The sequence below is a fragment of the Agelaius tricolor genome, unplaced genomic scaffold (genome assembly GCF_023055355.1).
Source record: "Agelaius tricolor isolate 1412-34295 unplaced genomic scaffold, bAgeTri1.0.p SCAF_5, whole genome shotgun sequence".
NCBI classification, from domain to species: Eukaryota; Metazoa; Chordata; class Aves; order Passeriformes; family Icteridae; genus Agelaius; species Agelaius tricolor.
In genome coordinates, this window is record NW_027269265.1 from 52,419,227 (window position 1) to 52,435,162 (window position 15,936).

Here is a 15,936-nt window from a genome sequence, read left to right on the forward strand (position 1 = left end):
TAAGCATAAATAACCTTTTGATTTCAGGTTGACACTCATATCCATGCTGCTGCCTGCATGAACCAGAAGCACTTACTGAGGTTTATTAAGCACACCTATCAAACGGAGCCTGACAGGATTGTTGCAGAGAAAAAAGGCAAGAAGATGACTTTAAAGCAAGTCTTCGAAAGCCTTCACATGGACCCCTATGACCTCACTGTAGACTCTTTAGATGTCCATGCAGTAAGTCTAGTGAAATGACAAAACAAATGGGAAAAAGCTAAGTTTTCCAAGTGTAAAATTCTAGTTACTAGAATGTTTGCATGATAACTTACTAAATCAGAATTTGACTCCATGCATTACAGTGCATGTTAGAAAGAAGTTATCACAGGATTTTTCTTTTCTGTCCCTTTTTTAATGCTGGGCAATTTGATTTATGAACTATTGTGTGTTCTTAAAACTATGGTTATTTAGGTTTTTTTCCTCCTCCAGGGACGTCAAACATTCCATCGATTTGACAAATTCAATTCCAAGTACAATCCAGTTGGTGCCAGTGAGCTGAGGGACTTGTATCTGAAGACTGAGAACTATATTGGTGGTGAATATTTTGCTCGTATGGTCAAGGTAAGTAAGTTTCAAGCTTTTCCAGCTGTAGAGAAATGAAGGTTTGTAATAGATTTGTCATAATTGCATACAGACCTAACACAATGGCTAAGTGATTCCAAGTATTGGGCTTGCTCCAGCAATTCCTCAGAGGAAGACCTCTGCTAAGCCAGCTCCTGTTGCTTTCTGAACAGTTTTATGAGGTAGAAACGTACACATAAGCTGTGTATGAGTTCAAAGCTGAGTTGTGGGTAGTTTTAAACTAATGGAGAGAAGCTGAGGGTCAGTTCACTGGTTTAGTATTTTGTTAGGATTTAGTTGGCTACTGGTAGTTGCTAGGGAAGGAGGAGTAGGAAAGTGCCTCTGCATAAATCTGCATCTGCACATGCATGCAAGAGGCTTCAAATTAATTTCTTAGAAAAAAAATTAGTAATTTTTGTGATGTAGCAGGTTGTCAGCTCTTCTTGAATATACAGAAGTATTGTCTAAAATTAATTGCTGTAAAACTGCTTGCTACCATAGATTGTGGGTCAGATTCTCCATTGTTCTGTGTATTTTATGTAGATGATTGCTCTAGTTTAAATAGTCTAATTCTGATTTATCTCTCTTAAAAGTAGGTTTGACAGAGGTGTTAGTAAGGACTGCAGAAGAACATTGTCCTTTAAAAAAAGGTGTTAGAGTTATTCCCAGTTATATGTACAGTTAAGTTATATTCACATGATATTTGAGCTAGCTTGCCAGTAGAGTATTTAGATGCCTAAAATAAAACAATAGATTGAAAGACAAGAGATTCCCTTTATCTTTAAAGGATGCCAATATAGTTATGTCTGCTCTGAGGAAAATGCAATGATACATATATTTCTAGCTGTAAATGATCTCAGTGTCCATATTAAAGCAAATATATTTATTACTTACTAGGAAGTAGCCCGTGAACTAGAAGAAAGTAAGTACCAGTACACAGAACCCCGCTTATCCATTTATGGACGGTCTCCAGATGAATGGCTGAACTTGGCAAAATGGTTCATTAAGCATAAAGTTTATTCCCCTAATATGCGCTGGATAATTCAGGTTCCCAGAATCTAGTAAGTAATCAGGAGCTCTTGGTAATCTTAATAGTTTGAAATCATACCACTGACTTAATTTCTGATAATATTTAGATGGCTTATTAGCTGTCCTGTAGTTCTATTTATAAGCAATAGCTTGGGAGATTTATTTTTGACCATTGGTGCAGTTTTCCTGACAGTCTGGGGGTGGAAGACAGGAGATGGGGATTGAATCTACTCTTTATGAAGCATTTCAAAACTACTGTGAATTATTAGTAGGTCTGAAGACATTGAAACCAAAAATTACAACTGGGTGAAATCAAGCTGCATTCAAAGGCAAATTAAAATACAATTTAGTAATAAGAATAAATCAACTCTTGAATTCCATGAAGGAGTAGAAAATGCCCTGTCAAATTGTTATCATCAAGTTTAGTGACTAAATGACAGTGAACTTGGAAACAACCCAGACTGATGATTTCCAAACTTAAATCCTTGTCAGATCTTTTCAGTTTTTAAGCTTCCTTTGGGACTTTATTTCTTTGTTTCCAATAATGTGTGTTGTAATACAGTCTCCCCTGATAATTTTGTCAGACTTAATAGCTGAGCTTCTTGTTTTGAAATGTCACAGTTGGGGTATGAGTAGAGAAGGAGCTGTCACAGTCACATATATCCCCCAGAGCATGCTTTTCACTGGGGAGAAAGTTTTTCTCCTTCAATTTTTCTTACATAGCAATTTCTGACATGCATGGCACAGTCGGCACTTGGAATAAGCCACGCACCTAGTGGCACATGGAAGTACTATCCCTTTTATCTGAAAGGCTCACTAGAGCACAGCATTCTGCTTTCATTTGGAGTAGTTACAGCTTTAGGAAACAGAATCCTCCACGAGAGGTAGCTCGTTATCTCCCCTGGTAGTAACTGGATGTCTGTGAAGGACAGGGTCACTGCTCTAAGGCAGCATCTGCCCCTGCATGCTGTCTCTATTTTTGGAGCACTTGAGAGCTTCAGTAGAGCCTGGATGAAGCAGAGTGCCAGGCAGTGCAGGAAACAGAGCACAGAGACAATCTGCCCTAACATAAACTTTGAATTTCTGAATCCTGGTGGAACTGAAGCTCTGGAATGTACACAAATAACAGAAAATACGGAAGTGAAGGACAATACAAGCTTATTAAAGAATGTGTCTATTTTTTCTCCTTCAGTGACATATTTAGGTCCAAAAATATTCTGCCTAGTTTTGGGAAGATGTTGGAGAACATCTTTGTACCTTTATTTGAAGCAACAATCAATCCCAAAGATCACAAAGAATTGCACCTATTCCTCAAATATGTAAGTACGTTTGGATTTTCTTTCTCATATGAAATGGATCCTCTACTGCTCTTTTTCTGTTCCCATACACTAAAAAAGTTTCCTTCTCCACAGATTGCTTGTGTTATTATTGATGCAAAGCCCTGACACATAATTTAGTACAAGTCTGTGTGAGGTCCTATTGTCGGATAATCTGTTTATTTCCTCAGAAACAGCTCAGCAGCTATTTATTTGTTCTTTCATTCATGACCAAAGATGTTTACATGCTCTTGTGCATCATCATCCAGGATGGGCACTTTGAGCTGTTTCTGAACTGGTCTCCAAGAAGGAGGCAGCTGGAAGGAAGCTTTTTGTAGACTGTGATGGATCTCAGGAGAGAAGTGGGATGCAGCTGCTGGGACAAGGTTAACACAGACATTTCTGAGTGTGCTTCAGATCACAGCTCTGAGGTTTGCTGGGAACCTCTTGCTTTCAGCTGCTTATCAAAGACAGCAGATGAGTTCAAAGGATTCTAGTCTGGATCTTAGGGAGTTTTGCAGCTCTGTAAACCCCCACAGAAGCCTGAAGGCTTTTGTGCACCCGGGCTTCCTGTTTGTCTCAGGAGAAAAAAAATGGGTAAAACTTTGACAAAACATGTTATTCCTGCTGTCTGCATGGTATGGTAGGATGCAGAGCAGCAGGACTGCTAGGATAAGGATGGAAATGAAGGAGGAGGAACCGGATGCTTGTTCAAACAAGTCCTGAAGCAAGAGTAAGTGGCACTGAAGTTTGCTTCTTGAAGCCCCTTATTTCTGTGAATTCCTTCTCCCACCAGGTCACTGGCTTTGACAGTGTTGATGATGAATCCAAACACAGTGGCCATATGTTCTCTGACAAGAGCCTTAACCCTGACCTCTGGACCAGTGAGAAGAATCCCCCATATAGCTATTATTTGTATTATATGTATGTCAACATCATGTTGCTAAACAACCTTAGAAGGTAAGTAGACATTTTTGTATTTTACAAGCTCCCAGAAAATCAGTATCTTTCTCTCAGAATTTCAGTGTCTGGATTATAGATCTTCTGAACCAAGGGTTATTTTGAATCACTTAGAGTTGAGTACTTGAGATATTTTGAAAATACTAATGATAGAATTAATTCAAACAAAGAATTCAGAAGGTGTAGAGGCATCAGATTAATATCTTGGTTTGATATTTGTGTGTTTTGGGGTTTTTAACTCCTTAAAGCTGCATATACCAAACAAAACAAAAGAAACCCCACAAAACCCACTCACTGTCCTTTGCTTGGCTTTGCAGCAGAGTCCCAAATACAATGCACCTGCCTCTTGGTGCCTGGCTATCTCCTGGTAATTTAAGAGACACAAAGTAATATTGTGGCACACTGGCTTAGGGGCTGCTGCATTCAGAGACAGACCAAGTAGGACACAATTACAAACTGCACATCCAGCTAACTTCCTTTAGCAGGCTTCTTGACTCAACTCAGTTTAATACTTTTGAGACCAATGTCTGGGCAAGTAATGCAGGGAGTTACGTGACATCAGCCTGTCAGAGCAGATTTTGGCATCAGGCTCAGGAAAGCCTGAAATTCAATGTGAGGTTATATTGCTATATTTGCAGCTGACTCATTGACCTGCACAGCTCCAGCCAAGGCAGTGAGGTTATCCACTAGTGTGAGAGTGTCATCACTTACCCTGAAAGGATTTGGTTCACCTAATTTCGTTATTTAGATTATTTTAGTTATTTAGAAAACATTTTGGATTTTAGAAGGTGCACAGATTTGTCATTTTACAGTTTTATCCAAGTTAGCATTCAAAATGTTATTTCTTCTCTCCCACTGCTACTTCAAGCATTTTTTAATCATCCTATTTGATCAAAACTCATAATGCAAACACCCACCTCAAATTACCTCAAATGTGCAACAATCAGGTGTAGCTGTTTTAATTCTATAATGGAAAGGACACACAGCAGGTAGCTGCAGGAAAGTCATCCCTTTCTCCTGACTTCCTTTCCATTCTCTGTAGTCTACATGCTTTTTCTGTTCCAAAGAGAGATTCTGCCAGAACTAATGCATTTCTTTTTTACCTCAAGATTATTTTGACTTACTGTATTAAAATGCCCCCAGATAATCATTAAATACTCCTTACAGCTGAGATACTGACAGAACTCACCAATGAGCCACTAACTGTTCATCCTGTTAATCTAAGTGCTTGAGTCAACACAGCCCTGACAAGACTGTTCTATATCTTTGGTAATATCAGCAAGGATGGATTACATCCTCACATCAGGAGCAATGTTACTAACTTCCACCCTAGAATTGCCTTATATTCTAACACTCCTTGTTGAAATTGTGTTTTGAACATCTCCAAATACTTGTGGGACATTTGTCTGCACTGAGTAACAGGGTCCATTATAACCTCAAACCCAGCATCACTTTCAATGCAGGTGATAATTCAGTAATTCTAGAAATTACAGTGGATGTCTGGTGTAATAACTAACATTCCTAGATCACCTCTGTTTCTGAAAGCTACACTAAACCTGGTGAGATGGCAGGTTCTGATCACACTAGATACTGTTAGCTAACTCTTAGCAATGTGCCTCCCCTTCTTCCCTCATTTTGAACCAGGAATTCTGCAGCCACAGCTTGCATGGGTTTACTGAATTTTCCATCTGTCAGTTCACTCCACTGAAATCCATTCAGTAGCTGTTCAGCTACTGTGTACAGTGGGTAGACAGTTGCTAAATGAGATGTAATTGGGGAAGGCAAGAAGACACAAATATGTCTGGTAGTAGAAGGAGCTTGGATAGAGGGACCTGCCCTTTTGAGCAGCCCACCACAGGTGGGCCTGGGTAGATGTCACATCAAACTGTACGAGAATATGTAACCTAATTTTCTTCTTTTTAAATCTCCATATTACTGGTAGTTATATACCAAATAGATAAAGAACAGTGCTTCCTTTTAAGTGAAACTTGCTTTTAATCTCTTCAGGGAAAGAGGCATGTGCACCTTCCTGTTTCGACCTCACTGTGGAGAAGCTGGGTCTATCACACACCTTGTTTCTGCCTTTCTGACAGCAGACAACATCTCTCATGGATTGCTCCTGAAGAAGGTATTGCTCCTAAACTAATCACTGTGTGCTCAGACATCCATCACTGGTTCAAACAGAGGGCACCAAATGGACATTTTTCATTAGTTCACTTTCTTAGCAAGGCACAAGTAACTCTTCAGTTTGGTCAGAAACTCCAGCCAGACCCCCCCCAACACCAGAACACATGGACCTGCTGGAGGGAGTCCAGAGGAGGCCACGAAGATGTTCAGAGGGCTGGAGCACCTTTCCTGTGAGGAAAGGCTGAGAGCATTGGGGTTGTGCAGCCTGGAAAAGTGAAGGCTCCAGGGAGACCTTCCAGTAGCTAAATGGGGGTTACAAGAGAGCTGGAGAGGGATTTTTTGCAAGGGCAGGTAGTGACAGGACAAGGGGGAGTTGAAAGAGAGTAGGTTTAGATGAGATATTAGGAAGAAATCCTTTAGTGTGAGGATGATGAGGCCCTGGCATAGGTTGCCCAGAAGCTGTGGATGCCCCATCCCTGGAAGTGTTCAAAGCCAGGGTGGATGAGGCTTTGAGCCACCTGGTCTAGTGGGAGGTGTCTCTTCCCATTGCTGAGGGTTGGAACCAGGTGATCTCTAAGGTCCTTTACAAACCAAACAATTTCAAGATTCAGTGAAATAAATAAGCTCATCTGGACTTCCTTACAAACCAAACTATTTCATGATTTAATGAAATAAATAAGCTTAACTGAACTTCATGTTCTTTAGCAACAAAAAGACAGCTTTGTCTTCACAGGGAAGGATCAACTGTTCAGATATGTCAAAGACTTGGCAGCACCCATTTTTAGTTACTCCAAGCAGAGTTAAAATTAAATGAACAAAATTTAAAACTTTAGACTTGCTACTGCCCCCTGGTTTAGTCCCAGAAGAAGTTAAGGAAAGCTCTCATTTTTTCTCTAAGGCGACAAAGGTCATTTTCTCTGATTGGCATTTCTGTACTTCAGGGTTCTTTCAGAAGTTCTTTAAGGATTTGATTATTTTGATCAAGAAATTCAAAATAGCTGTTTGACACAACAATATTCTAGATAGAACAAATGTTTTATGACAGAACAAATGCTGTAATTCCTGGCACATTAGTTAATGAAAACCATCACTCAACCCATCCTCAGGGCACTGTTTCATAATTAAAATAATTGGTCAGTGGGTGGCAGACTTGTACTGAGTTTACTGTAATTTTTCAGGAGTTCCCTTGTAAGTGAGTTTTTTTCTGGTTAATGCTGGAAAATTCTCTGTATTCTTCAACATAACCAAGAACAAAGAAAAAATATACCTAAAATAATATCTGATACTATGCTCAAGAATAATAATTCATAAAATTAGACCCAGACAGAATAGCACTAAAGCAGTGTGTGACCAAAGCATTCTCCTCTTCCCTCTGTCTTGCATGCCCTGGTGTGATAAGATGGCATAGCAGATACTAATAATAGTAACATTAATAAAGGCACTTGTGAGGTTCATAGGTTGGCTAAGGCAAAACAGTTATAAAGATTATGTGATCACAGATTATTTATATTATGTACAACAGCAACACATGACTTCTCGTAACTTAAAACTTCTTTTGCTCCTAAAATTTGTCTATTTGACTGGAGCTTTGGAAGTAAAAAATTGCTTAGCAGTTCTTCCCCATTTATCTTCTGTGACTTTCAGGTTTTGGGGGAAGGTATGCAACTGATATCAAATGCAATGTCCATAATGGTCATATATACTTACTAATCTACAGTAATATTAGTCATTGTATTTATAAACAGACTATATTTAAGAACATAAATTATTTTTATAAAGATCAGTAAGATATAAAATTCAGACTTTTAAATATTTCCTGGAGAAATCATGGTCAACCTAATTTTTTTGATCTTAAGTCTTCCCCCTGTATTGCTGTTTGCATTTTATCCAAGGGAAATCCTTCTCTTTTTCATTATCCCATAGTACTATTAAATGCTGACTATGTTTTGTTTTTCAGAGTCCTGTCCTCCAGTATCTGTATTATCTTGCACAAATACCCATTGCTATGTCCCCACTTAGTAACAACAGCCTATTCCTGGAGTACTCCAAAAATCCGCTACGGGAATTTCTCCATAAGGGCCTGCACGTCTCCCTCTCCACAGATGATCCTATGCAGTTTCATTACACAAAGGTAGGAATTGTGAAAAGCACCAGCTTTGAATTTGGCAACAGCACCACAAGGGTCCAGAACGACCTGAAAGCTGTTTTATTTCATTGCTTAGGACATAGTGTCATGTCTTTCAGTCACTTCATTCATTCTCCCTCCTCATTCTCTGTCTACTACTCACTGTTAGGCTTCAGAAGGAAATGTCTGATTTCCTAATTATGTTTCTTTTGTACTCTTGCCTCTCCAGTGTTGGCTGTTGAAGTATAAAATGAAGGATGAGGCTGAAGGGAGGTTTGAGCCTTCATAAACAATCCTCTAGAGTGCCAGGAAAGTCCAGTTTCCTTACTCTAATAAGTCTGGGGAAGTACATTACAAAAACACGATGTGGAATCTCAAGATGACCTAAGAGCTGCTTGCTCAGTGAGCTGGAACAGATTCCTGCCCTTGGGTGGCCTGGCAGGACAGGAGTGCGTGGTCACTGGCTGCGATGCCCTGGTTTGTGGCTGGCACCGATTTGAGCCATGCTGTGCCCAGAGGGGCCCGGCCGTGTCCGTCGCTCAGCTCCGTGTCCCAGGACAAGCCGAGCCCCGCTAGCCTTGGCCGGGGCTGGCTGCCGGCCCGGGACGCGGAGCTGCTGCTGGCCGGGACACGGCTGCAGTCACACGGAGCCTGCACGGCCCTGGGCAGGGCCAGCCCGCCGGGGCCACACCCGCCCGCCCCGAGGGGCAGGGCCGGAGCGAGAAATTGCCCTGCTACCTGTCCATGTGCAAAATCACTCAGGCTTTACCACTGGGTGCTCCAGGGGGTTTGTGTACCCTGGGGGCTCCTTTGGAATTGCCTAAGAAATGCCTCCAAGGATCTGGACTGCAGGCTGCAATTTCTTAGACTAAGCTAACTAGATACCCAGTGGCTGTTAATTATTAACCAGTAGTCCTTGGGAAATTTGAAATGAACAATTCTTTTCATAGTAGTTGTGATTTTAAAGTTTCAAACTTGTAACTTTTCAGAGCTGTCTAAAGAGCATGTATAAAATCCTTACTACTAGTAATGAGTACGTATCCCCATTTATATCTTATTTACATATAATTTAATCTCAAATGTATTTTGGTGCTGCAGGAAGCTCTCATGGAAGAATATGCTATTGCAGCTCAGGTGTGGAAACTAAGCACGTGTGACTTGTGTGAAATAGCAAGAAACAGCGTTCTACAGAGTGGATTGTCAGATAAGGTAAGTATGGCTGGAAAACCTCTCCTGTGAATATTAAGGCAAGCAGGAGCCCAGAAGTCAATAGTCTGAGCACTGAATAGCAGGTGCTGAGTGATGTATTTGGGCTCATTTCTGTCCTCTTTTCCATAAATAGTCACAAACTATCTGCTATGCAGTCTTACATTACAAGTAAAGTATTAATATTACTTTTCCCCATTAGCTTTGTTTTGGAATTCTTAAAATACGTAGAGACCAGATGTCTGTTTATCCTCAGTTCTCCTTCCAGTTACAAACTTTTAATTATTTGGGTGATATCCTTCTGCCAGTGATTTTCTGCATAATGTCTTAGCATTAAGTAAAAACAAACTGCCTGTCATAAGTAAGACATGGTTTTTTACTTAAAAGGGAGTACTACAGAAAATATTCTGGTTTAGATAGGCAGTCAGATTAGATTAAATTCCCTTTTGGCTTTAAAATTCCATACAGCCAAGGCTTTCTCTAGGACTTTAGAGCATTCTTTCTTCTGTGTCACTTTTGAACATTTCTCTGAAGGAACTGGTATTTGAAGGGGCTTCATGAGTATATTCTGTTGCTTCCAATATTTCCTGCTGACAACTACTCATTTTCCTCTTGTGTGACATTTAACCAACAGAAGAGACCTAAGCCTCTTTTCAACCTCTCACATGCAAGATGTGGCAGTGAAGGCTGAACACTAACACAGAGGGTTTTAGCAAGCCAGACTGAGTGTACTTCTCAGTGATTATATGGATAAACTTTGGCCTTAAAATCTCCTAAACTGGTTAAGACTCTGAGGAAGAGTTCAACGGCCAGCTGGTTGAAACTGCTCTTTTCACTTGTGCTGGACTCATTCAGCTAACACTTATTTCTGCAATAAGTCAAAGCAGTTGAACTGACTTCTTCCTTTTGACTTTTAATCCCGTTCACAGGAAAAGCAGAAATTCTTAGGGGTGAATTATTGCAAGGAAGGGCCTGAGGGAAATGACATTCGAAAGACAAATGTCGCCCAGATCCGGATGGCCTTCAGGTACGAGACTCTGTGCAATGAACTCAGCTTCCTGGCTGATGCCATGAGAACAGAAGATATCTCTAGTCTGTCCAAGTAGTTACAAACCCAGAGAAAGCAGAATATGTTCCTCTTAAGCAGGATAAGATGCTAATTAACCTCAAATCACCTGTCTTTGATGCTACAGAGACATAACTGAACAGTACAGAGACAAAGGGAGTATCTGTGGAAGGTAAACAGCGTTTGCCACCACCTGTTACCGCGTTATTCTTGTTGCAAAGATTTCGGTTTCTACGAACATTAGGCTTTTTAAGATTGCTGTAAATATTAAATGCAAACTCAGAATCATGTACTATTTGTTTCATACTGTCTTAACTGTGCCCTGCTGTGTAGCCTGGGAAACCAGAAAGAAGTATCTGTAGAGCAGCTGTGCTGTGCACCTGAGGATCCCACAGATGCTGACAGCACGCACCCATCTGAGTTGGTTCTCCAAGTCTCAATACCAGTCATGGCTTTTAACACTTTTAAGTTTAACCTTTTTTTTAATTAGCAGTTTTTATGGGGTGCAGAATTTTGAGGCTGCCCTTTCATTCTGGAAGGTGTTCTGATACAGTTTTTAATTCAATGTTTCAGCAGTTACATTGTAAAACAAGAAAAAGCAACATCAGGTAATCTTGTTCAATGACTAATTAATTGCTGTTATGTATAATGTCAGTGAAGAACAGCAGATGAATGCTTTTTAATCTAGCAAATGGAAAACATCGTGTCAAATCACTATTATAGATTGTAATGAATCCAATTACATCAAGAAAATTTTGCCTTGAAAGTTGAGAAGACTTTTTTATTGCTTTGTAATGGGAATATGTGGATATGCCCATTCAAATTACTTAGAAATTTATGCAGATAATTCTGGTTGCATGTAAAGAGAAATTTTTTACTTGAAAAAGGGAAGTGTTCTTATGAATCAGTGGTAGAAATGCCAGACCTGGTTCTGGTCCTACTTCTGACATATTTTTACACATTTGTTTTAGTCTGTATTTTAGTCAACTACAGCTGAATGGGAAGTCAAGCTGTCTATTTATACAGAAGCCAGCCCACTTGAAATCTGTCATTTCAAATCATGGTATGTTATGTTAAACTATCTGTTTATGAGGAAGTGGTTAGTAAAATACAGCTACTGGAGTATTTATCACTTTCAGTCTTTTTTTGGTTTCATCATCTTTATGACACAGTACTTCAGAAAGGATTAAAGGTGATAACATGATGGCAGCTATGTATTGTAGAAGCTGCACACAGTTTCACACCAAAAAAGACTCGAGGCTGGGGAAGCAGAGGGTGTGCATGCCTGTGGGTCCAGCAGAGCAACTCAGTTCAAAGGCCTGCAGTCCCTGAGGCAGGATCTGAGCCCAGGGTTAGACCCCTGGCTGTCTAATATCCTGCACAGGGACACTGGGCTTCTTCAAACAGGCATTCAGCATTAATGCATAAAATCCAGTAACTGATACTGGCCCATCAAGGTTCACCTGCCTTTGAACCCTGCATGTTGTGCTCAGCCAGATGTCTTGTGCCACTTGTATTTCCTAGGCCAGGCCCCTCTCCTGTGCAAGGAAATGGCACTAAAGTAGGGGAAGGATGAATTCCTTATCACCTCCTATAGCTGTGCAGCCTTGCAAGAACACCCCAAGAGAGAGATAAACCTAAAGATGTCAGGAAGCAGCCTGGAATTAAGGCTGCTCTGAGGGAGTCCAAGGCACAAGAGGGAGACCTCTGGCCATCCACTTACCATCACAGCCAATGTCATGCAGAGGGAGGTGCAGTGATTGCAGAGGCTTTTCATCCAAAAACAGGGCTGCAGACAGGTGGTGGGAATTTGACTTCTGCTCTTCAGTGCCCCAGAATAATGTCTGCAATGTGCCACATTTTGTATTCCTTGTACCCCTAAAAATCATGTGAAACCACACTATGCTGTCCAGCTGTATGAGAGTAAAATTGTCCCAAGTTCTCAGTCAGCAGCCCCTGTCAGCCTCACTGTTGGGAACTTTAGCAGCTCATAGAATGCAGTCTCAGGATTGGTGTCATATGTTTAGGATGAAGTCTGAGAAAATGGTTTAAGCTGTTCAGCTGCATCAAATGCAAATGTCTTGTTTTTTAAACAGTACAACTTCCTAATAAACTGTTATCAACATAACATTATTTGGAAAAAATATCTGCATCCAGGCTAAATAAGCAACATGCTTGGTATGAAGGATTTCAATTTTAAGTATTTCCAGATAAACATTGCTTTACTTGGGTAGTTTCACCTATTAGTGCTGCTTTTGTTGTCACTATATGTTTTTTTAGTTTCCTTAAAATTACACCAAATTTGTGTATATATTTAATACCTTTTCAGCTTTCCTTACCTCAGGTTCTAATAGGTCTGTAGCTGTTATTGAAAAAAAAAACAACTGGATTTGCATATTCAGTGAATGGACAGTAACTGTGATTCTGACAATAACCACAGTAACACATAAGTGATCATGACCACAAATTTTGCTTTCTGTGCTTTCTTGTGTGCTGCTTTTAAGGGGAAATTGGGCTTATAGCATTATATTTGGGAAATATAAACAGACATCCTTTCAAGCTTCCACTACTACATTTCTCCTGGTCATCCTTTAATTGGGCAAATACTACTGATTGCCAAGTTCAGTTCATAAGCTTTGCCTTGGTTTGTTCTTTTAAGGTTGCACTTTTGTACTAATGTGAGGCTGTTCAGAGTAACCTTGAGGGCTCAGGCTGTGGCTGGAATGAAAAGACAGATGTAGCACAAGTCACTGCTGTACACACAGACACCAGTGCAGGACAGGGCAGTGACTGATCCCCCCAGCTGTGCTGAGGTCAAACCCAGTTAGAAAACAGCTGGTTTGACTCAGGGGCTGGAAGAACATCACTGCAGGTGGCAACTGGGTAAGTAGTGCTGCAGGATGGAAGAACATCCTACTTACTTGCTTCATTAGGAGAGAGGCTCAAACATTATTCAAGGCTTCCTTAAATCTGTTGGTTCATAAGCATTTTATACTTGCAACCTGAAATGGTTAATTGTGGTTATTTGATGTTTACAACCTGAACAATTCTTTCTGTTCTGTTACTTTAGCAAACTTAAAGCATTTGCTCTGCTACTGGAGAATACTTTTTTTTTCACAGCCCAGAGCCACCTTATTGTCTCATATCATTGTTCTTTATGTGTGGCTAAACATTTCTGTTCTCTTTGCCTAGTTAAAATCCAAGTCTGAAAAGGTGTCTGTAAAAACTGCTTTTTCTTTCTGTGCCTGAGTTACATGATGTTTGTCTTTTGCCTCTTGTGGAAGCATTAAACATTACACTAATGAATGAATTGTAAAAGAATATGGTTATGGATTTTGTGTGTATATCTCTCAAAAAAAATGTAGCTCCTCCCAGTCTCCACAGTTAAGGAGAACTAAAACCATTGCAATTAAATTGACTAAACCTAAATAAAGCAGGAAAACTGAAACCAAAAATCCAAACAGTGGAGATAGGGAAGACAGTGAGCACTATTTAGGAGAAAAGGCTAAAGGTTTATCTGGCTTAAACCAATTCAGTATTAATGCAAAACAACCACTGAGACCTGGCATAAAGTTCTGAAAGTGAAATTGCATTGGTGCCTCCCCTGCTTCCGTGCCTATCCAAGCTGGGCCCCAGGGCAGGGCAGCTCTTGCTGATCCTCGAGCCTCATGTGGATATTGAGCTGAGAGTCAAGGCACCCAGCCTGGGAGCAGGAAAGCAGCCCTGACCCTCAGGGCAGAGCAGTTCAAGGTTCTGTGATTCTGTAAGCACACACAACAGATTTATCTGACAAAACCCAACTAAGAAGCCAACAAGTGACAGATTTAAATAAATAGTATCAAGACAGATATCCTGCTACAGTCACCATGACTTTTGAGGAAAAGCATAACACAAACCACTTCAGTAAGAAAGGGAGTCAAAATTTTTAGATTAAGATTAGAACATCATCCCTTTCTGTACACAAACTTTAGTTCTTTACACGAGCAGCACGGTGAAGCACAGGAGTACAGGTTCATCTGTAACTGAGAAATGTGCATGTAGGGGGATACAACATAAGTAAATAAAGGTAGTATAGAAAGTAATCTTATCCCCTAAAGTGTTGCAGCTGACCATAGGAGCAGGCCTGATTTTAACAGGCCACACCTGTAGCCAATCAGAAGAGTGTTATAAAAGAGTGGATTGGTTGGTTGAGGGGACTGGAGTCAGTTGGCTGCTGTGAGGACAAGGAAGAGTCAGTGCCTGGAGGAGCTGCCTACAAGAAACATCAAGGAGGTGTGAAACTCTAGCAATATGGAACCCTTGCAATGTAATGACAACAGAACTCTTGCACTACATGACAACATGTGCGTTTCTCCCGCACACCTCTCAAAGCACTGAACACCACTGTTAAGCAGCACAGTCTGTACAATACTGAGACACCAACACCACTGCTTCATTAGTCATTCACCATGACTGACAGGTCTCACATAAAACATTTTTGAAGGTCTGTTAAAATGGGTCAGAACCACATCAGCATGGAAGCACAGATTGTTGTATCAAACTCCTACCTTCTTCCACATACAAATTTCAGAGGTGCAGGTTTCCAAATACTTTAGGTTTACTTTGTGAAAACACCTAGCATTTTTAAATAGCACTTTGAACTAAAGAAGAGTGCTCATTTAATCACCTATTGGATTGTATTCTTCATTCCAGCAGACACACAGTGCAAGGTTCTATCCCAGGTCACAAAACTGGTAATTCCTTCTAATATTAAACCTACAAATCCCATTCCCAGTGTTTACTATTTGGATTTTGATGGGTTAGTGAGGTAAGTACAGATCTGCTAATGAACATCTTAGCAGCTCAGACACAAAAGCAGAATGTGCTGTCCTATCCCTCATGGCTGGCACAGAGCGAAACATCACCTGGTGATCACACATTGCGGTCACTGGAAAGCACACAGCCCCATCCAGGCTAATTCCAGTGACACATCCCAGCAGGAAAAGTTTTCAGTCCTTAAAGAATATTGCTATATGATAAATTCTATGCCTTGGAATCAAGCATTGGAAGAAATGACAGTGAACAAAAATTGAAATGACTGATGTTTAAGACATACTCATAAAGCAAAATTCTGTTCACCCATTTAAAACAGGTGGGAATAAAACCTCTGGCAAGTTATCATCATGGATGATTCAACAACAGAAGCCCAAAGAAAATAATTACTGTCATATTACTTCCATTCCAGAGTGTGTGTGAACACAAAATCAAAGCATTGTCTATATGCAGTGTAAGGATTAAGGCCAGGTAGGTTAACATACAGCTCCTACTTTCATCAAACATCCTTAGGGCTCCCTGAAGGGGCTGTTCTTCCAGGATCTAGCTGGATGCAAAGCACAAAGAACCATGGCCAGTATGTTCTTTCCAAAAATAAAGTATTTGGCACATACAGCTCTACAGGGGTGGGACTGAATGGCTCAGTTCAAACCTGTAACACAGAGATCTCAGTGGTTGGCCTGGTTTCCAGA

At 40.4% G+C, this 15,936-nt stretch overlaps 1 protein-coding gene across 5 annotated transcripts in view; it reads left to right on the forward strand.

The window, feature by feature from the left end:
• AMPD3 (adenosine monophosphate deaminase 3) overlaps window positions 1-15,936 on the forward strand; it is a 43,403-nt gene that overhangs the window by 19,218 nt on the left and 8,249 nt on the right. For 2 of the 5 annotated variants that reach the window (XM_071427967.1, XM_071427966.1), the window contains exons 7-15: window positions 28-222; window positions 472-603; window positions 1,501-1,664; window positions 2,825-2,951; window positions 3,745-3,908; window positions 5,916-6,036; window positions 7,993-8,166; window positions 9,259-9,369; window positions 10,296-13,753. In XM_071427967.1, coding sequence (XP_071284068.1) covers window positions 28-222; window positions 472-603; window positions 1,501-1,664; window positions 2,825-2,951; window positions 3,745-3,908; window positions 5,916-6,036; window positions 7,993-8,166; window positions 9,259-9,369; window positions 10,296-10,472 — 1,365 coding nt within the window. In that variant the 3' untranslated portion in view covers window positions 10,473-13,753. Of the gene's footprint in view, window positions 1-27; window positions 223-471; window positions 604-1,500; window positions 1,665-2,824; window positions 2,952-3,744; window positions 3,909-5,915; window positions 6,037-7,992; window positions 8,167-8,389; window positions 8,474-9,258; window positions 9,370-10,000; window positions 10,275-10,295; window positions 13,754-15,936 lie in introns of those variants that run through there. The other 3 variants (XR_011679326.1, XM_071427968.1, XM_071427969.1) reach the window with 3 other exon arrangements.